At 38.7% G+C, this 22,431-nt stretch overlaps 1 protein-coding gene across 1 annotated transcript; it reads left to right on the top strand.

Annotated features, from left to right (window-relative positions):
- Positions 1-62: 62 nt before the first annotated feature.
- On the top strand, positions 63-22,431 carry ddx6 (DEAD (Asp-Glu-Ala-Asp) box helicase 6). The gene is made up of 14 exons (XM_055174849.2): positions 63-219; positions 1,389-1,981; positions 2,066-2,129; positions 3,607-3,711; positions 10,482-10,611; positions 10,713-10,859; positions 10,941-11,035; positions 11,146-11,268; positions 11,354-11,482; positions 11,810-11,926; positions 12,122-12,185; positions 18,282-18,383; positions 18,483-18,667; positions 19,243-22,431. The coding sequence occupies exons 2-13, from the start codon at positions 1,779-1,781 to the stop codon at positions 18,656-18,658; spliced, it is 1,455 nt and encodes a 484-aa protein (XP_055030824.2). The 5' UTR covers positions 63-219; positions 1,389-1,778; the 3' UTR covers positions 18,659-18,667; positions 19,243-22,431.

Genomic DNA, 22,431 nt, shown 5'->3' with positions numbered 1-22,431 from the left:
AACATGCATTTCACATAAAAAAAGAAATATTTTAATATAGTAAATCTAATACGAGTGTTTTTTATTAGACAGGGCTCTCATGTGACTGCTTATGGGAGGGTTTAAAGATGATTGGGAGCCATCTTGCACACTCGCTTTACACCCCCAAATATATGTCACAACTCTACACTTCAAACTTACAAACACAAATACACGGAGAGAGATTATCAACCACCGCTTGTAAGTATACCAAATGTCACAATTACAGTTGTTTAACGATTTGTGACGTTTTAGTTCAATTCGTGTTTGTCTTTGTGATCGTATGTTTACATTGTCATCTCTGGTAATGCAGCTTTATACTTGGCTCATGTACTGCGTTCAGCCAAAGGCTTTAAATGTTGTTTAAAGTGTTATTTTATATACACTTTAAGGCCGTTGTTAAAATGAATCTTTGTTTCCTTTCTAACCTGCAACGGAGAGTCTGAGAGATTTAATGCGCGTGCAGGCCTGTATGTGGACGCGCTAGCACCAACATTAAACAGTGCTGTTTTTTTACCGTTTTATAATTAAATTGTACTGAAAATGGCAGACGATGTTTTAAAATTGTGTTATGTTTATTTGTTTTTATTTCCATGTAATTTTAGCTGTTTGTTAAAAAGCCCCGATTGTCAGTTTAGCTGCGTAGCTAACATTAGCACTAGCCGTCAGAAAGCGATTTTCGCGTAGGAAACTAAAGTTGAAATGAATAATGTGAATCAAATTATAGAAATATTTGATTGGTTGCATTGATATTAACACAATTTCTTTGTTTATCTGAGTTTTGAGTGTCATGGTCTCCGTTAACACCTGCCAGCTAAACCGCATTCGCTGGTTATTTTTAACTAACGTTAGGGTTCCCAGCTCGGAGTACTGCTGTACGCGTTTTACTAAAACATTACTAAAGCGTGTATGCGTTTAGGCTTTCTTTATAAGTAATTAGGTAAAACTAAAGTATTTCATTTACTAATTGGCCTGTTTTCATATAAAGAAAGTTTGACTTTGTGCCAGGTGCTGTTGCCATTACGTTTGACATCTAAGAACTTGGACCCATTACAGTTTGTTTGGACTTTTTGTTGAGTCTTGCAGCTTGGTTACAAATGGTCTTAAATTTGACTTACACCTTCTGTCAGAGCTAGTTCTTTTCTCTTTTACATTTTACATGTACATGAAATAAGCACTTAATAAAACGCTTAATAAAATAACTTTTAATGTATCTATGTTGCACTATTGTTCATTGTTTATACAGAATTTCGTCTCTTGACCCCCATGCAATTGTTGTACGGTACCCGTGCATTGAAGTCACATTAACTATTGTTAGTTTTGTTTGATACATCCATGTTATGAGCTTTAATGGTTTTTTTTTCTTACAGGTGGAAAACTTTAAAATCTTCAATGCTTGGGAGAGAAAGGAATGGACAGAAAAATAGAAAAGACTAACACTGGCTTTCAGGCCCTCGGTCTGTGAAACGTTCCTTTTGCGGAGACCGGATTCATTCGTTCGTTGAAGGATAATCAAATCTTCCTGCATATAATATCTTTAAACTGTTGCTTGAATGACATTCATGTTGAGATGCACCACAACAGACTTGCATATTAAGAAAAAAGGACCTGGTCAAACATATTGCTTTAACTTTTTTGTGCGCTTCGGACACTAAGAGTGGTGTGGGAATTTGCTAATTAATTTTGCAAACCCGTCAGGATAAGTATTATCGCCGCTGATATTGTTACTCACCGTTTGGAAGAGAAAATATATTTAAGTCATGAGTACAGCCAGAATGGAGAATCCGGTTATTCTGGGACTGTCGAATCAGAATGGCCAAATGCGAGGCTCGGTGAAGCCAGCAGGGGGCCCTGGAGGTGGTGGAGGGGGCTCACAACCAACACAGCCTGCCCAGGTCAAGGGCTCCAGCACAGTCAACAACGGCAACCCCCAGCCTTCACCCACAGCCAACACCATCATTAAGTAAGTGACTGTAGGTTAAGTATATAAATTATGTGTGTTAATTTCTTCATTAAGGTGATGCAAATCTTTGTATTTTCCTGTTAGGCCTGGGGATGACTGGAAGAAGAATCTAAAGCTTCCTCCAAAGGATATGCGCATGAAAACTTCAGTAAGTTTCTTTTTGTAAGCCTGTGATTGACACTAGGGCTGCAGCTATCGATTCTTTTTGTAATCGATTAATCTAGCACTGAATCGATCGATTAATCGAGTAATCGGATAAAATTTTGTGTGTGTTTTTAAACAACCAAAACAAATAATGCATCACGAAAATGACTTGGCTGTAAAATGTTCAAGCATTTGGCTTTTATTTCTTAAAAAAACAGAGGTATTTGGCTCCAAACAATAAGCCTATTTATTTCAATTTTACGCATTTATTGTTTATAAGTGCCAGTGCCAACAATTAAACACTTTAATTTATTTATATGCACAACAGGTTTCATGCTGTAATCTAGCCCTGACATCAAAGTAAATATCTGGTTTATGTACATTTCTACACCTGCAGCATTTACCATTAGGCTACTAACATATAATATATCATTTCTGGGGTGACCCTTTTTGCTATGGTAACAACCTGTGTGTGTGCGCGCACGTGACACCTGTGTTTGTATGTGTGCACGCGTTCTTCTGTGCATGAGGAAGAAGAGTGATACCCCAGTCAGACCAGTTGCTTCATTGCAATAGAACGCTGCATTTGGTTTGCATCACTTGCATTGCGGTGCATTTTAGGTTAAGAATCCGTTTGAAAAATCACAACATCACGTCCCGGTGAATACAGTGAATGCATGCTGAAATTATTGTTGCGTGGCTACATAAAAGTTTAAGCATATGTGATGCATTGCGCGATCGGTCTGACTCGCGTGAGAGAGAATAACTTCCTTATGCTAAACTCGAATAAGACAGAGATTATTATTATGGAACAAAATATGTCAGATTACAAGTTGCCCATATATGATTGCACTGTGGTGCCGTTTTTTGGTACACACACCTGTAAAGTGCATGCGTGTGTGTGAAGGGGTTCTTTTTTAATGTATACTCTCCTGCAATTGAACGTGAATACGTTTACTACTTAAAAACATAAACGCTAAACATAATATCTAGTCAAACCGCATAACGACATCGCTACAAATACAGTATGGGATTAAAATCAGCGGAAGCTACGTTACCTTGTTTCAGAGACGCTTGGTGTAACAGCAGTGGATGTTTTCGGTTCAGATGCTGAATGTAATGATAATGTAATGATCCCAAACTTTAGACATTCTCTCTCTGCCGTTTATGGACATATTTACTCTCCGCATATCGCGCCAACTAAATTCAAAATGTACCACGCGCTATGATGTGCTTCCTGAACATTGAACAATGGTCCGTGTGAATCAGATCTCGGCGCGTGTAGTGCGCGTCATAGGAATTTAACGAGGCTTCGAGGCAGAATTTTTGCCTCGAGGGATTTTTTGAATCGAGTAAATCGAGTAACTCGATGAATCGTTTCAGCCCTAATTGACACCTGAACCAGAGTCGTCTTCTGTACTGCTCGTGTTTTGGACAAACCTGCCAGGAACTTATTGATTTCCAATAATTAATTTTTACAGGATGTGACGGCGACCAAGGGAAATGAGTTTGAGGATTACTGCTTGAAACGGGAGCTGCTTATGGGCATCTTTGAAATGGGCTGGGAGAAACCATCACCTATACAGGTAAGAGCCAGAAAAAATTGGCTTACAATGGAAACAAGATTGTTCGAGGTCACAAAACAATAGCTGTTTTTGCTAATCTAATTTTGAGTACCTATATAGCAGGGGTGTCCAACCTTTTTTCATTGGAGAGCTACTTTCTAAAAAATAAAAGTGGTCGAGAGCTACTGGTGTCGTCATAAAACCTAAATCTCTTGGATAATGTATCATAACTCTCAAATTCAGTTTGAGTTTTTGTGTACACCTGTATCAGGAGAATTTATTTGAATAGAAAACACTTTGCATATTATAGAGTTGTTTACACATAACTTCAGTTGTTTGCACATTTATTACATATCGTTGTATAATATATAACATATCGGCTTGTTCATAAATGAATAAAAATAATGAAGGCAGATATGTCAAATAAATTTAATGTGCTTTGGAGGTTTGAGACACCTGTCTGTTAACTCACTGTGGTTTGAACTCTTTCCCCGCCAGCATTTTAAAAAAAAGTTGCCAACCAGTGCCAGCATTTTTTTTATATTTTTAACAATTTTAATACCTTCCAGAAAATGATTTTCTTTAAACATAAACATACAATACATGAAATGAAAGAACAGATCCTTTTAAACAACAACAAAAAAACTTTCATGCTGTCTTTATTTATACTTTTTTATCAACTCTTAGATATGGGTAGGATTCTTCCAAAAATACTATATTTTAATAAAATAAAATAATTTATTAAAGATCAGATTTAGAAAGATGATCCAAACATACAGGGTATTTACTGATACTGGATTATCTGAGGGCGGGGCAATGAAAAGGGCGTCATTTTGAAAATGAATATATTTTTATTAAAAACACTCAAAAAAAAAAACTTAATTTTGAAGAAACTTTGACAGAAAGATGAACACATACTAGATTATTAATGAAATAGATGTTTTTTAACAGAAACCGCTGCGTGATGAAGTGAAACTAAAGGGTTAATAAACACAAACTGATGCACTTTATATACTGTATGACGCACTCTATGTAATAGTAAGCATTTATACAACATAAATGTATTATACAACGTGCATCTGCACAAAATGCAGGACTTAAACTAAGTTATGTACTGGGCAGAAAGTTTAACTCCTGTTGTAGATGCACACCATCAGCATGCTTTTTAAACACGTCTAGTCAAAGCACAAACTTCATAATATTAAGCAGCTTTAAAGGTGCAGTGTGTAAATTTTAGCGGCATCTAGTGGTGAGGTCACGAATTGCAACCAATGGCTTAGTCCACTGCTCACCCCTCGCTTTTGAAACACATAGAGAAGCTATGGTAGCCACCACCAGACAAACATGTCGTCGTCGGAGACAACTTAGTAAAAAAAATAGTCCATTAAGGGCTTCTGTAGAAAAATGGCGGCACAAAATGGTGACTTTCATGTAAGGGTACCCTCGGTGTATGTAGATAAAAAGGTCTCGTTCTAAGGTAATAAACGCATACCGGTTCATTATGAAAGGTCTTTATACACCCCTGATAATATAGTTTTGTATATCATTTTGAATTTCTGTCAAGAGATCCTTCTAAAAATTACACACTGCAAGTCTTTTGCTATCATTTTAGCAATTAACGTTAGCGGTGTCATGTCGTCCTCTCACCTGTTCTCAGTCAAGATGTAATGGCTCTTTGGTATTTCTTGTCATTTGATGTTTAAATATGAGGTGATAACCCATTGAACTTGTGACAACGACTGTGTTTTCGTTTTACCGATCCGAAAATCACTGCATCCTTTTTAACCGTAGTGGCTCGACTTGGTGTGTTCTGCTTTACAGCGTTGCGCGTACCGGCCAGTTGCCGCGGCGCGGGTGTGCGGACTTATCAGTTTGTTTTTGAATCATACACGTTAAATTACTGATGTCAAACGCCGGTCTACACAGCTCAACGCTACGTCAAAGTCAAACACGCACCCAGTCTTCACTACCACAGACGCTTGTAACACTAACCAGACATCCAAATGCCGCCATAACCACAGAAAATAAATAAATAAACCCATGAGCGAGCTACCTGCAATTAAGACACAAGCTACCAGTAGCTTGCGAGCGACGTGTTGGAGACCCCTGATCTATAGTATTGCATCCTTCATATCTCAGTGTCTTTCGTTTTATCAGATTTATTAAAAGGTAGATCACCTGTGCCGCTACTTTACAAAAAAATTGAGCTCAGGGCTCAAGACTAACTTTTTTGACTAGGAGCACAGTGGCCCCCAACTGAAAATTTTAGGGGCGCAACCAGAAAATTTAGGGGGATACACTGTAAATCAACATGCTAACCAAATATTCACATTTCTACTAATTTCCACTGTATTACTAGTAAATACTTTAATGATAGATGCAGAAAGTGCAATGTGGGGTTTCAAATTCAGTGTCACATCACAAAAAGGTCAAATTTACTGGTCGCACATGTGCGACTGGATGTCAAATTCAGTGGCACACTCTCAAATTTTGGTGGGAAAATCCCACCATTTGGGGGCAGTGGATTTGTACCGCAGGCGGAGCGAGACGCAGGCAACACTCATAAAACATCCAACTATCTTTGGATAACTCACCATTCACTACATATTGTGTTGTTTGCATCATCAAGCACTAACACGACGATTGGCAACAAAAAACACAGACATTTGATGCAGTTTTACTTGGAGCCTGCGACTCATGACCCAGTTGTTTTATCACTGGGACTGCCCCATTTCAACGAAATCCAGCGTTAAACAAACACACTTGAACAACTCCGTCTCTACCCTGGATAAACAAACTACATTTATTGTTCCCATAATGCTGGGCTCTTTGGGAAGCTTAGCAAGCTTACATTTCTCTCACAAACAACAACACACTTCTTTGGTGATATAAATTTTGTGTCAGTTCTTGGTCGGTGTGTGTGTGTGCGCTCTATTCTGGTTAGAGTGCCCCTATAAGGATTTCCACTGTACTCAAGAAATAACATAAATTCACAATAAAACCTAAGCTATAATTTAAACCTAAACAACTCTAAATAAAGGGCATTTGACACTGTACGTCAAAAGTGGTGGAAAATCACTGTGCGGCTGCTGCTTTTCTCGTATAGTGAACAAAGAAGGATTTCATCCTACAAAGCAATTAAAGCCATGGTAATAAAAAGTAGTGCAAAGAGCAAAAAATGATGACAGCAAAGTGGAAGGTAAAGTGTCTCTTGATGTTGTATCAAAATCAACTGCTGCACAGAAAGCTGGGGTCTAAGTTCTTATGAAGTTGTGATGTGAACAAGAAAGGGTCTGAGATCACTTCAGTTCTGAAGAGGACCAAATAAAAGAACTGGGTCCTCTTTTGAGTCCACTATATTGTGAACACCAAAAGGACAGAGGTCACATTTGGCTAGTTCCTTTTTTGGTTCACTTTAACTGGGTTTGGTTCTTTTAAAATGAACTATATGTAAAAAACCAGTCATACTTTTTTCTGAAGGCTAAATTGTAAAAATATGTGTATTTGTCCGTTTAAGCAAAAAGACATGAACATAAACTCATTTAAGATCTGTGCATGTGCGCAATTGGTGGGTATAAATCTGTGCTGCTCACACGCGTCGTGTTTAAGTTGAAGGTGGCAGTCCAGTCATACAGTAAAAAGATCACTTCAAGAGTAAAACATGGTGTTGAGTTTTGTTCATGGTTCCCACAGGTGATGGGATTTCTAGAATATCGTGGAATTTTAAAAACTTTTACAGACATTGGAAGTCAGGGAAATTTATATATAAATTATATATAATTATGTATAATCTATGTCATGAAATATCAGTGATATTCCGTGACATTGATTTTGTTTGTTACTTTTAACTCTTAGTTTCCATTTATCAAAATGTAATCCACTTGTCGGAGCCGATGGTGTAGTGGACGGTTCTCTGACATATGGTGCAGACGCACTTCCGGCGACCCGAGTTCGAATCCCGGCTCGAGGTCCTTTGCCGATCCCATAACCCTTTCTCCACCCTGTACTTTCCTGTCACCTCATAATTACTGTCTATCAAATAAAGGCAAAATGGGCCAAAAATAAAAAATAAAAAAAATATGTAATCCACTTAACAACTTTTTAACTCTTTCCCCGCCATTGACGAGATGACTCGTCAATTGTGAGAAAACGCTTCCCTGCCAATGACGAGAATTTCTGGCTTTCCGCAATATCGTTATTATTCACCTAGGGCTGGACGATATAGCCAAAATTGTTATCGGCGGTATACTTCTAAATTTCGGTCAATACGGTATAAATCTGATAACGGTATGCATGTTTAAAAAAGCCTTAAGATAAACTGCAAAGAATGCCCCAAACAAATTTCTGTACATACAAACTTTTAAACGACTGAATTTATCAAGTCTATGAAGCCTCCTGCTATAAAACTATATAATATTTACAAAAATAAAAATGTTATAAATAAATTGATGTTCATTTTTTATTTCTATTTAGCCCTCATACAAAATTAAATGTAAACTTGCTGTCAAATAATCAGACTTTGGGGCTCACCTTTAATATTAAAGTTTAATTTGAATTTCAGTCAGTGATAAATGCTGTAATGCAGGGGTCTCAAACTAATGGATCATTTTAATAACAAATTCTTCAGTCACAATAGGCTATTTTTTATAGTTCCATAATTTTGATCAATTTACTATTCTAGTAATATGTGGAAAAATATTATTAAATAGCCTAAGTCAGTGTTCTTCACTCCCAATCCTGGAGAGCCGGTGTCCTGCAGAGTTTAGCTCCAACCTTAATCAAACACACCTACCTGTGATTTTCTAGTTATCGTGAAGACATTGATTAGCTTGCAGGTGTGTTTGATTAAGGTTGGAGCTAAACTCTGCAGGGCACCGGCTCTCCAGGATTGGGAGTGAAGAACACTGGCCTAAGTGAAAGTGACCCTAAAACTTTTGAATGGTAAGCTATTTAATGATACATAAGATAGTTGGACAGAAACATTTATATTAAAAGCTTTATTTGTAATAGCATAGCAAGCTACATAATCATACAAGATACTAGCATACTACATCATATAGCCTACTCATAACGAGACCAATAGCTGCCTACATACTTTTTCTCTATTGCACATTTCTTTCCCCCTTTTTTAACATGTGAACCTGAATTTTCTCATCCGTAGTTCAGTTTGCATTGCATTACATCTCTCGTTCTCCCTCCCTATATGGTGTCAGCATCGGAAGCTGTGACTTGATGCAAACTAACTCCGCACATCCTTCTCATATTCTGAGTGACAGCTCTTCTCTGGGTGAACAGCAGATTTATTGATTGCATAATAACAATGATGTGATTTGACGCAAGGCACAGATGAGCGATTTAAATCCGATCAGGCATTACGTTTTCCGGAATGCGCGACTCATGGTTGCTTGGCTGTGAAAGACACTACGCACACTGAAGGAAGAAGCGCGCTGAAGGAAGAAGCGCGTTGACCGGCGTTTAACACGTGTTTTAGACGTGACATATATTGATATTGAATTATTGTCCAGCCCTATATCCACCAGGTGGCGCACTTCTGCAACTTATTCAACCCGGAAGTAACGCCTCACGTGAAAGAGAAAGAACTCTTGTGTATGTTTTAAAGATTGCTCTGCATCTGATCTCTATCAAAGTCCTTCACAAAAATGGAATTATCTCAGCTTTTTGCTCAAAATTTGGTGTGTTTGAAGAAACCTACCCATATTTGGGAGGTGATAATAAGAGAGCTAATGAAGGTAGGATGAAACTTTCTTTTTTTTTTGAAAGCAGAGGGTTCTGTTCTTTCATTTGATATATTGTATGTTTATATATTTAAAGAAGAACATTTTCTGGAAGGCATTAAACTTTTGTGAAAATCATGAAAAATGCTGGCGCACAACTTTTTTTAAAAAACGCTGGCGGGGAGAGAGTCAACACTTGTGAGGTAAGGAATACCATTTTGGGCACAAATGCAGTATATTAGTGTTGTTGCAATAGGCTACAGCTGTCAAAACAGTGGTGCCTTATTGGTCTAGCAGTGCTGGATTCATATTTAAACGTGAGGGATTATTTTGTCTCTGCTCGCTTGAAATGCATGAAACTTTACAAATATAAACAGGATTACTACTTGGTGACCTGACTCTCCCTGCACATGCGGGAGAGCTAAAGAGGATTTGGATTCATTGTATACACTCACGCTAATCATTATATGCTAGGTTTTAACAAGACAAAACAACAGAAACTGAATGCTGCAGAATCACTTTACCTCGATTATCTTGTTTTTTGTAAACGTAAGAACCAAAAATCTAAAATTATTAATTGCACAATTGCCCCAATGGGTTGTTTTGTTTAAAAATGTATTAATACTTTTTACATTTTAATTATTCTGTAACACCACAATATGGCAAACATATTAAATCGCATTGTTTTTCTAGCTTATGTGTTGCGACATAACAAGTCTGCGTCCAATAACAAATCCACAGATTCAGTGAACACAAATGGTATCTAAAGGTGTAATACCCTAGCATTTACCTTCTGTGGAAAGTTATACGTGTTTAAATCAACACTAGAATGTATAAATGACAAGTTAAAAAACAAGACCACTTGTTCAGACAACCCATTGACTATTGCACATCTCTAACAGTGTAGTTATGGCATATACTGTACCAGCAGGGTCTAACTGCTAATGTATTCATCCAAATCTTAACCCCTAGCAGTCTCTATGTAATAATACATTTGCTGGCTTTCACTAAGACAGACGTTTTCACCTGATTGGGTCCTTCTGCTCATTTCTGTAGGAGGAGAGCATTCCCATTGCGTTGTCTGGGAGGGACATTCTGGCAAGAGCCAAGAACGGCACAGGAAAAAGTGGCGCCTACCTCATTCCCTTACTTGAACGCATTGACCTGAAGAAAGACAACATACAAGGTAACGTGATGTTCCTGATCAAGTTGCACTACAAAACTGTAGTGTGCATTGGGGTCGCTTTACGATCAAGTCATCTAAAACCCTTACGCTTGTTTTCACAGCGGTGGTCATTGTGCCCACCAGAGAACTGGCTCTACAGGTGAGTCAGATCTGCATCCAGGTCAGCAAACACATGGGCGGGGTTAAGGTCATGGCAACTACAGGTGGAACCAACCTTCGTGATGATATAATGAGACTGGACGAAACAGGCAAGTGATGGCAGGATGGCTTTTGAAATGATTTGAGCAACTTTATTTGGGATTTAATGTTTTTTTTTTCTCCAATTGTAGTGCATGTTATCATTGCCACTCCAGGAAGAATCTTAGACCTCATCAAAAAGGGGGTGGCCAAAGTCAACAAAGTACAGATGATCGTATTGGATGAGGTAAAATAAGAGTTTGTAGTTAACGTAACATTTAAGCGTGCAATAATCATTAATTTAACCCTTGAAGTGCTAAGATCTCATGGATGTTTCACCCCTATGTTAACATGTAGGCAGATAAGCTCCTGTCGCAGGACTTTGTACAGATGATGGAGGAACTTCTGAGCTCCTTGCCCAAACAAAGGCAAATTCTGCTGTACTCTGCCACCTTCCCATTGAGTGTGCAGAAGTTTATGGTAAATCCACCAGTTCCTATTTAAAGCCAGATAATACGACGCTCTGTGTTTGGACGTTATTAATTTATTTTTGTTTTATGCACAGAATGCCCACCTGCAGAAGCCCTATGAGATAAACCTGATGGAGGAGTTGACACTGAAGGGTGTTACCCAGTATTACGCCTATGTAACCGAAAGGCAGAAAGTCCATTGCCTTAATACACTCTTCTCCAGGGTAAAAGTTACCTCGCATTAATACTGTTTTTCAGATCTGTGGTTGGACATGAGTAGCATGGATGCAAAAGCCTGTACATGTCAAAAATGAGAATGATATTAGTTGATAACTTCATAGAATACTTTTGCTTTAAATCCACTTAATTCTGTCCTCTGGTCATTTAGGAATACTGGTTTGTTTGGCAGAATCCATTAACGGTCTGAAAAAAATGCTAATTTTTAAACATTTACATGTGAGAGGCACTTGGAGGGTTTTGCATCTGAGCTCTTCATTTATTCATTTTACTTTTGCAGAATATGTGAACACATTTTTGTTATAATTTTTCAGCTCCAGATCAACCAGTCAATAATATTCTGCAACTCATCCCAGCGAGTGGAGCTCCTCGCCAAGAAGATCTCTCAGCTTGGTTACTCCTGTTTCTACATTCACGCCAAGATGAGACAGGTGGAGTAACTTGGCCCCTGTGGTTTTACCACACTGCTGTTGGCTGAATTAAATATGGCAAATGGTTATATAATTATTTCTCCACGTGTCCCTCATGAAGTGTTATTTTCAATAGCTGGCTTAAAATGAAGTTTGGCATTCATACTGTACTCTCTCACTTGATGCCAATGCATGTTTTTATCTTTTTCCTTTCAGGAACACAGAAATCGGGTGTTCCATGATTTCCGAAATGGCTTATGTCGAAATCTCGTCTGCACTGGTAGGCGTTTACTAGAGTTGATCATTCTGCGTTAAACATTGCTGCACTGTAATTTATTGTAGACATTTGGTTTGGTTAGCATTACTTTGGATAAACATGCAAGTGTGATTTGTACACCAGGGGCTGGTTGCACCAGCTGGGCGTACACCCGGTTTTAAGACTAGTCTGGAAATGAAGAGTTTGGTTCCAAAACGCAATAAACGCCATTTTTGAAAAAAATGAGTTACTGCCAAAATCAGTATTATATCAGGTCAGTAGTTAAAAGTAAATAATTAATTTTACGCAAAATCCAATACCCGCCGTGATATTCTGTCATATTTTCTCCCTTTTTTCCCAAAATGCGACAAATGCCACTGCTCCTTTTTTACAGAATGCAATAAATCCATTTCTGATATTACAGCGGACCATTCACGCAATGTAAACAAACATGGCGGCGCGCTGAGTACACGGAGTCCTAGTTTTCCTCATCTACTTTGTACTTCGTGATCAACAAACAAAACAAAATAATACTTTAATAGCATTGCCAAACCTGTGATGGTTTTCTGTGACGGGAAAGAAACGTAAACCATCAACAGCTAATAATTTCCGCGAGAGGCACTCGGTTGCTTGTTCTCCAGACAGCATCAAGCTTCTCATGCTAAAACATTGTGTTCTTAATATAACAAAGTAAGTGTTTTGGTTAATGCCATTAATGTTTATTTTTTAATCATTGTATACCACTAGTAGGGGTGTAACGGTACGCAAAAATCACGGTTCGGTGCGAACCCCGGTTTTGAAGCCACGGTTCGGTTCATTTTCGGTACAGTAAGGGAAAAATGCAAACATTAAACTGCAGGTTGTTTATTACTATAAACTTTTTTTTACAATTTGTTTACACTTTTTTTAAACACTTTTTATTAAAATATAACAGATAAAATATATATAAAATGAAAAAATAATAAATAAAATACTACTGCAAAGTTCTTTTTACATTATTTTATAACAGAAGGTAACTCTTTTCTTAACCTTCTCTTAAACTTTTCTACTAAAACCTTGAACTAACAAATTCAATTCCTGAATACATTTATGAACTATTAGCCTACATTTTTGCCACCAAAAATGTTCTGTTTTGATTTATTTTGGATTGTTTAACTCACAGTATTGAATTGGTTATGTACCATCTCTGTATAAAAATAATATTACTGCTCTATGTGTAACTGCATAGCAAGCAACATGATGATATACTTATTATACACTCATTTTGAGATTAGTGAGGTGCATACATAGCCATCTTGGATCTTTTGCACGTTTCTCCTAATCTTTGCTTGTGTCGTCAATGTAAGCTGCCTGTGACTTTACTAACGAACCCCTCCGCAGCTGAGTAACAGCTGAGTAAGCCCGGGTTACAGCTCTTCTCTGTCCCGACCAGCTGATCGCATTGTGACAATGCTATGATTGACGTGATGTGCAGATGAAAAATCTGATCACGCATTCCTTATTCCCGCTGTCACAGAAAGCGCGTCTCATGAATGCGTAGCAACGAAAGACGCGCATCCTCTCACGGACTATTGAAAGAACAAAGCAGCGCGTTGACACGCGTTTAACATGCGCTTTTAGATACGACACGTAAACGTTTACATCAATAATCAAACGAATATACAACTAAATAAATAAAAATCTTTCTGCGGGCCGAATTATGTTATATGTTTGACAGAAGACTTGCGCTGAATGCGGAGACTTCCGCCACTTAATATGTTCGTGCGGAAACGCACGTATTATGTTCCGCACAGGCACACACAAAATGCATTCGGCCTTTCGGTGCACCGTGCCGAAAGCCCTGAACCGAAACGGTCCGGTTCGAATACACGTACCGTTACACCCCTAACCACTAGTCAACTAAATAAATATAAAATGGTAAAGATGAATGCACATACATTGATTTAATAGATTTATAGCATTTTGAAATAAAAAACTGTCATGGATTTATTGCATTTTGTGGAAAAAAGAATTCGTTTTTATAATAAATCTTTGAAAATCAAGTTATGGATTTGAATTTTTTATGTTTTTATAACCTAAAGATGCTATGTGAAAGTTTGTAACAGAAAATACTGGTTTTCATCTTGTCACTTTCTTGGTATAGAAAACACGTTTTTACCGAAATTTGTCAAAATGGATTTATTGCGTTTTGGAACCAAACTCTTCAAATGAAATGTGCTTTACGTCCTACGTAGAATTTACACCTGTTGCACCATCAAAGTGTAGCTTGCGTCCAAGACTAAATCTTATGTCTAGTCAAAGGTAGGTGTAAGTAAAGTGTTGACTTGTAAGAAAGTAGAAATAATTAAACTGACGAGACATTAGCGTGTCTAATGCATAGGCGAGCACTAGGCTTTCATGCATTTATTAAAAGCTTTATTTAATTTATTTGAATTCAGGATTGGTAGAATTCATTCCCAAATTATAAGGCTTTCGTTTAGTTAATGTGCAGGTTTGATGTGTGTGCACGTGACGCGTGCATCTTGAAGGACGTCCCATTTGTAAATGTGTGAGGAGGGAAAGCTCTCATTTGTCATTTATTAGCTGGCAGCTGGCATCTCAACTTTCAATGTGGTTAACCACATACACTGGGCCTGAGCGTAGCTGCGTCTGGTCATAGTAGTAGATGGTGCAACAGGTGTAAAAAAATTTAAAGCCAGATGTAGCTCCGGCCCTCCAGGGTCGATTTAAATGCTTATATCTTCTGTATGCGAATGATGATTCATACCAAAATGCTTTTTTGCATAGTTGTGTTTGACACATGAAAACGTCTCTGGTCACGTATGTAACTGTTGTTCCCTGAGAAGGGAATGAGATGCTGCGTTTCCCTTGCCGTACTTCCTGTGTACCTGTAACGCGTTTTTGGCAATATTTTAGATAGCAATATACTTACTGGCTCCCGCGTCACCCTGTCTTTGTCGTTAAGCCTCACCATTGGTTGAATTTGATATACACATTCAGACGCACTTACCACTGGAGGTGTAGGGCTGGGTATTGTTTAAAATCTTTCGATCCGGTGCCTGTTTCGATACCGGTTCCTGGCGGTACTTTTTCGATACCATATGTTTTAAAATCCATTTAAACATGAACAAAAATACATTAAACACACAACTTTTATTTTTCACCTTAATTAAAACAAATTCTGGTAACACTTCTCACTCAGAGAAACATTATTAATAAAACTGGTTGTGGTTTTTGGATAGGGGTGCCCCAGCAGACACACTTATCAGTTTTTTTATGAAAATAAGGAAACAAAAATAAATTAAGAATATAATTAACACTGCTTTATTTTATGAAATGTAAAATGGTCTTTAGCTTGGACTAACAGTATTTAAATAAGTGGGTTCATTATAGCTGCAACTTTGACAAAAAGTTAAAATATTTAAATGGATGACTGAGTTTTACTGGGAAGATTTGTATGCATGTTTGTTTTTGTAAACAATACTCATCTTCATAATTATTAAAATATTAAATACATTTGGGATTTTTAAAATGAGTAAAATGCTTTAAATGTCATTCAAGTGAAATTAGCAAACCAGTAAAATAGAATTTTAGTTTGTTTTAAATAACGAGTCAGGCTTGTAAGCATATGCTTCGGGATGCGCTTGTTGGGATGCGCATGTGCGTCAAGTTTACATAGACTGTAAGAAATAGGTTTAAACGCATCGTCCATTTTGGAAGATGAGGGCATGAAGGCTATGCGATGCGGAGAGACAGGCGCGAGTATTTCGTAAGCATTGAGAGACACAAGGTTCGTGCGTGGGTCAAGTTTAAACACCTTGTCGAGACTGCTGTGGGAGACGCGAGCGCGAGGTCATGGAATGCGGAAACCAGGTGCGAGTAAAACAGCAGAGACACAGGCTGGACGCATGCTTGAAATTGAAACCCCTCGTCACGACGCGCCGTTTTGGTCGATGTGCCTTTCACGGAGACAATACGGCCATACTTGCGCTTACTCTATTGGTAAGACAACTGTCACAAAGACTTTCTGTAAATTTCTCACAATTGCATCCTTTCTACACTTGTGTTGGGTGACTGCGAGTTGGACTGCGAGAATTCAGAAATCCTCCCCGTCACGTGGTGGTGGACAGCCAATCGCTGGCGCTTTAGGTCCTTACACGCAAGTACAGGTTCACACAGACACAGCCGCTTGGCTTTTGGAATCGAAATTTGGCACCGAAAGATAATCATTTTTCGATACTCAAAGTTTTTCGTTCGATACCATAAAAGTATTTACGTTCGTTACCCAGCCCTATGGAGGTGTCCCCAAAGTGTCACAGCAGTGACGCAGCGCGAGTTCCCTTAAAAAGGAACTAACAATGTATCTTAAAAGGTAACACGGTCCCCACATTTAGTCCTTGAATTTAAGGATATTGGACCTGGAAAGACCTTGAAAGGTCCTTGAATTTGAAGTAAACTCAGGTGGGGGAACGCTGTTTAAAGTTTTCTTAAAAATCTCACATTCCAGCGCATTTTTTATGAAATTTTATGCGATGAAATTGCGGGAACTTGCAAAAACTGTTTGCAGCTTTTAATTGATGTTCACGTCGCGTAATTGTCACTTCTTAACCATGTCCCCTGTTGCCATGGGAACGTTGTGCTTGTGTGAAGTAAATGCAAAATTTTTCAACTTTCTGCTAAGATATGTGATTTTTGCTACAAAAATGCAGGGATTATGGAATCATGCAAGCCCCGCATATTTTGCGCACAAAAATCTGCAATTTATGCAGCATAAGTGAAGTGTATTTTAAAAAATGTGGCCGCCACTGATCTATATAAATGACTGGATTGCGCATGACGTCACAGCTGTGAAGCCACCGCGCCGCCATGTTGGTATACCCAAATGTTCTATTAAATCAATGGACGCGATCAGATTTGAATGATAAAACATCACTTTACTAGTCTTCGTTTTTATATCTGAAGTTACCCTGTACATTATGACAACACAAACGTCCTAAGCATGTACATAGTTATTTACTGAAAGTTGAACATTTTAGTTTTTAATCTGTTATTATACATTCATCTTCATTACAGTATCAGATCAGCGGCCGACCGCAGCATATTTAGTATTAATGACAAAAGTGCTCATTCTGAAATCTAAATAAATAATCATACTTTGTACCGTATGTGCATGCAATAATTTGTTGGTTTTATGTTATCTAAACTTACAAGTTACCTAAACTTATTTAGAGAAATAATGCTGACCGTGTAGCTGAATGTCAAAAAAAACTTTATTTATACCCGTATCATTAACATAACGCAGCAGACACACTCACCTTAACACCGTAAATCCATTTTCCTGCCCGATTAAAGCATAAACATTGAAAATAACACCAGAATTAACAGTTAATTTACGTACACATCCTAAAAATAATCTTGCGTGACTGATGAGTCAATGACGCTGTCTGCCGGTTGGGTATACCAAGATGGCGGCTCGAACTCTGCACTGGCTTCACCTCACGCTGTTACGTTAAGCGTTCTATGCGCAATCCAGTTATTTATATAGATCAGTGGTGGCCGCGCATAATTATGCGTACTTTGGCTGATTATGCATTGAATCATGCAATCACATAAAAAAATCGAACACATTGTTTGTTCTAAAAAAATTGAACACATTGTTTTCTATGAGTATACGCACACCGGTGCCGCCAGGTGGCGCCTGTCTATGCTGCCAAGCTTTGACTCAGGAAGTTGCTCAAATCCCTGTCACGACACTCACATAGTTTGACATTAAATAACATCATATTTGTCCCAAATCATTAACAATTAACATTGGCTGCTAACGTATATTTTGCATTTTGAAGTAGACGCTATCTGACGAAGCTCTTAATTGAATGTGCACTTCCGGTTTACGATACCTCTGACTTGTCCTAGACGCGGCGTGACGCTTTAAGCTCTTGTACTCGAATGCCCAGTGTGCATCAGGTTTTTTGGTAAAGTATAGTGTGTACAGATCTTTTGTGAAACACGTATAGATGAAAACTAAGTGTAAAACTCTGTGTTAAAACAAAAGCACACTCTTTTAATCGTAGCATTAGACTGCAATTATTAACTCTGCAACTGTGTTTGTCCTGTGTTTAGATCTTTTCACAAGAGGAATTGATATACAAGCTGTGAATGTGGTGATCAACTTTGATTTCCCCAAACTTGGGGAGACATACCTCCATCGCATTGGCAGATCTGGTGAGTATGAAATTCTCAGTTTGCTATTTACAGCTTTGCATTGATAAGTCACAGGCTTTATAGAGGATGACACACAGTTACATATACCTCTCTTCGCAGGTCGTTTTGGACATTTGGGTCTTGCCATCAACTTGATCACATATGATGACCGCTTTAACCTGAAGGGTATTGAAGAACAGCTGGGTACTGAGATCAAACCCATTCCCAGCAGTATTGATAAGAGTCTATATGTGGCCGAGTACCACAGCGAGAGTGGAGAGGAGGTTAAACTGTGAGCAGGAGAGGTGAGTTTATTGTGGCTTACTCAAGTGTGATTGTCAAAAGGTTTGCATGTTAAGATTGGTTTTGGGAGCAAGGCCCTGTCCCAAATGGCGCACTTCATGTGAACTTTCGGTCTTGTGGCCTTAAATTGCGGGTGGTCGTCTACGAATCTATGAGTTCGTAGGGTGTCCCATCTACGCTCCGAAGTGTGCTCATCAGCAACCCCTTTGAACCCTTGATCCGTTCTTCTGCGAAGCCTACAATGCAGCAGGCTTCATGCACTTTACCAACCCAGAAGTCCTTGTGAAAGGGCGATCAGACCAATCAGACGACGAAGGGAGGAGTTCACACTGATGGGCAACTTCTTTTCCTATTTCGGCGTCTGTCCCAAAATACAACTCCGTTGCGCCCTCTTGGACTCGCGTTAAGGGTCCCTAAGGTCTGCACTACATGATGTCATCCAAGTGTGGACTCTGACGTGGTCCACAAGTCCAGAGTGTGCCATTTGGGACGGGGCTGAAGTAATGGTGTTAGATGTTTGTTTAAAAAAAATTTTTACTTTGATTTTCTAACATTTCTTGTTTTCTACCTTCTCCAGATCACCAATCTTTTGTCCCCTATCTCCACTTTCTCCCCCTACTGTGTCTATGGAATGGGGGATTTTTTTTTATTCTTCTGTCCGTCTTCCTCTTCCCCCTCCTTTGTTGTCTTGTGCCACCACGAGGAATGTGACGACCCAATAATCGGCAAGGACTCATGGCCTAATAAAGGACTGTTGCACCAAGATTTTTTTCAATCCTGAAGACTTCAAATCACTTCGAGGAAGGAAAGAGGGGACGCGAGGATTTATCAACCGTGAAAAGAAATGATTACTCATCGCCCACAAGCACATTTACACACCCCGCTGTCGCCCTATACCTCTGCTCACGTTTCTAGTCATTTGTAACAAGTGCCTTAATAAGCAGTCTAACTTGTTCGAAAGTAATAATCTGATTTCCCATCACTTTTTTTCTTTCTTTTGCTTTTAGTAGTGCTTGTCAGCATCTCCCATTTGACATCAGAAGATCATTTTTGAATTTGCCTCAGATTTTAGGGGCGGTTAAGAAGAGGACTTTACAGCGAGCGAGCAGGTAGGGCAGCAAATGTGATTTGTGCAGTCCCTGGCGTGAAAACTGAGATGATATCAGCGATGAGCATGGCAACAGTGATGGGGGTTAACGTTCCTGTGGCAAACTTTCAAAAGCCCCACGAAGTTCTCTGTGGCTTTTTCCTTCATCCGCTCATGGGACATGTCATCCCTCTAGAGACCCATAACTCTTTCCTCCTCAGTCTTCAGCGAGCCAACACTAAAAGACTTGATCAGACTCACACCAGCCTTTTCTCATGGCCATGAGGACTTCCCTTTCAGATGAATGTGGTTTCTTTTCCCTTTTTTTTTTTGCATTCTTGTTGGGTAGGCACTCTGTCCTAAATGTGCCATTTTATACAGATTTGGCACATTGTAAACATTTTGTAAATACTTTATTTGTTTTTTTAATAGATTGTTTTAAAACGAGCTAAAAGGCTGGATGACTTTTGAGAAGAATGGAAATACGATCTTCAATACAGGATTCTGTCAGCACTGGACGGCACTTTTTTTCGCGCATCTCTTTCCATCATGGGAAAGTTTAGCCAAGGTTAAACCTTTAAAGGCAGCGCACCACCCTAGTAAGACAATTTGGACTAGTTTCGTTTAATCCGAAAAAGCATTTTGTTCGAGTACTCTATTTAGGTTTCAGCAGATGGTGCAGTCGGTCCAATTTGCACTCGCGTGTACTTTAAATTAATAACCGCCATCCATTACCCAGTGTTGACACGAGTTCCTGATATGGATAGCCGAAATTAACGGCCTCAGTTAAGGGTTGTAAAAAACACGAGGCCTATCCAGCGTTTTGCTTGTAACGCTGACTTACGAGGCACTCGGCAGGGTCCCTTGCCTGGGTGACTCTGATCATAGAGGTAATTTAATATTTTCATCATGTATTAGTGCTACTTGCTGCAGTGCAGCTCAAATTGGCAATGTGCAAAAACGTAGAGCGGGATGTGTAGCTGTTACTTGGGTCTGCGTTCACTGCCGTTGGCGCTAGGACATGACTTTATTATATAGACCGTATGGGGTGGTGGGATTGACTTGGACGTTCCTATTAGGGGGAAAAAAGGAAAAAACTGGATGCCAAGAATTGGGAAAAAATGGTCTGACACAATGTAGCGGCAAAGAAATGATAGTGCACCGTAAGTCAGCTGGCTTTGTTTCTGTAATAAGACCATGTACTTAAGATGCTGCACAGATTTAACAGAAGAATCTAAACCTTTGAAGTGTGGGCTGCACTTATTTTGGACTGTAGTAGTTCAGGGGTCGGGCAATAATGCGGGATTGGAGGCACTTCCTCGGCTTGGGCAAAAGTGTTCAGGTCGAAATTGATTTTTTTTTTGGGGGGGGTATTGTGGCAGGGATGTGGGTATTTAACATGGGTGCTGAAAACCAAATGATTTTTTTTAAAGCAGAATATTTATTTCCCCCTAACACTAATAGCCTTGAATGATTTGCTTTTTATTTTGGGGGATTGAAACGGGGGCTTGTTTGATACACTTGAGCTCTTCTGCTGCTTTTGACCCATGGCGTTTTTGGGGTGGGCAGGGGGTTGGGAAGGATGCAATTTTTTGCCTTCTGTGATAATTTGGCGCATTTAAATTTGCTCTAACATTGTTCCCCATTTAAAGTTAAATAGAGGTGAGATGTTTTTATATTCAATTGGTCGGCATTGTCTGCTGTGGAATGTTGCATGGAGTTTTCAGGTACAAGCAAGGTTTGACTTCTGGCTGTCGGGTTACAAAATTAAGCAAAAAAAGTTTTGTGACTTTTGTTACATAACATGCAACATTGCCACAGTAGCACTGCTTGAATCTAAGCTTGTATTCTCTTCTTCTTTAAAAGCACAGATGCCCCATGTCTAGTCAACTACTTTCTTTGGACCTTTAAAAAAATCTGCTTTAAAGAAGAGAGTATGAGTTAATGGGCTTGTTGGCAGCAGCCCAGTGTTTTGCAAAAGTCACTGCTGTGAAAATCACTGTGCATTGTTGAAATGTTGTAAAGCAGCATCTTATTGAATGTGCTGTGCTTTTTACTGCAGTGGTTGGGGTTTTAATTTCACTTTATTTCTGGTTGGTTTTTGGAAGAATGATGTGGAGAACATCTCACCTGGTTAAAATATTACAGTTTCCCCTCGTATATACATTTGATCTTATTTAACAAATCCACACATTCTTCAGAATATTTTTTTTTTTTTTGCTCGGGTGGGTCGTTGGTTGGGATGTTTGCTGCCCTGATGCATCTTGGTTCTTTGCACTTGGCAGTTTCACAATGGGCTGTTAAGTGTACAGGAATATTAGGATGCATCAGTCTGGGTTGGGGATGGGCGGGGTGGGTGTTAATGGGAAATAATTGGCAAACCAAAAATTGAAATCAACAACTTGGGAGTTTTGGGGTAAGGAAAATTCAATCTCTAAACTTTACCCTTAAATTTGAGATTTTCTTTTTGCTTAAGCAAACACCAGTTGGATATTGCATATTAAAATTAAAAACTAAATTTAAGAGTTTTTTTTCTTTTTGAAATTTGGTCATTTCAATTGGCGTTGTTCTCAGTGATGCTACATTTTAAAGTTTGAAGTTATGTGATGATGTAAATGCAATGGTTAACATCTGTGATGGTTTTTGTTTGAAAATAAAGCTCACTGAAGTTCTACTAAA

Source organism: Misgurnus anguillicaudatus, chromosome 15 (genome assembly GCF_027580225.2).
Source record: "Misgurnus anguillicaudatus chromosome 15, ASM2758022v2, whole genome shotgun sequence".
In the NCBI taxonomy this organism is placed as follows: Eukaryota; Metazoa; Chordata; class Actinopteri; order Cypriniformes; family Cobitidae; genus Misgurnus; species Misgurnus anguillicaudatus.
The sequence above is the reverse complement of the archived record's forward strand: the minus strand, read 5'-3'. Positions and strand labels throughout refer to the sequence as shown.

Excerpts from the sequence above, each read along its gene's own strand:
- ddx6 (XM_055174849.2), top strand. The coding sequence starts at position 1,779 with ATGAGTACAGCCAGAATGGAGAATCCGGTTATTCTGGGACTGTCGAAT. Across the intron at positions 2,130-3,606 it reads ATATGCGCATGAAAACTTCA|GATGTGACGGCGACCAAGGG; the intron begins GTAAGTTTCTTT and ends TAATTTTTACAG. Across the intron at positions 10,612-10,712 it reads GAAGAAAGACAACATACAAG|CGGTGGTCATTGTGCCCACC; the intron begins GTAACGTGATGT and ends TTGTTTTCACAG.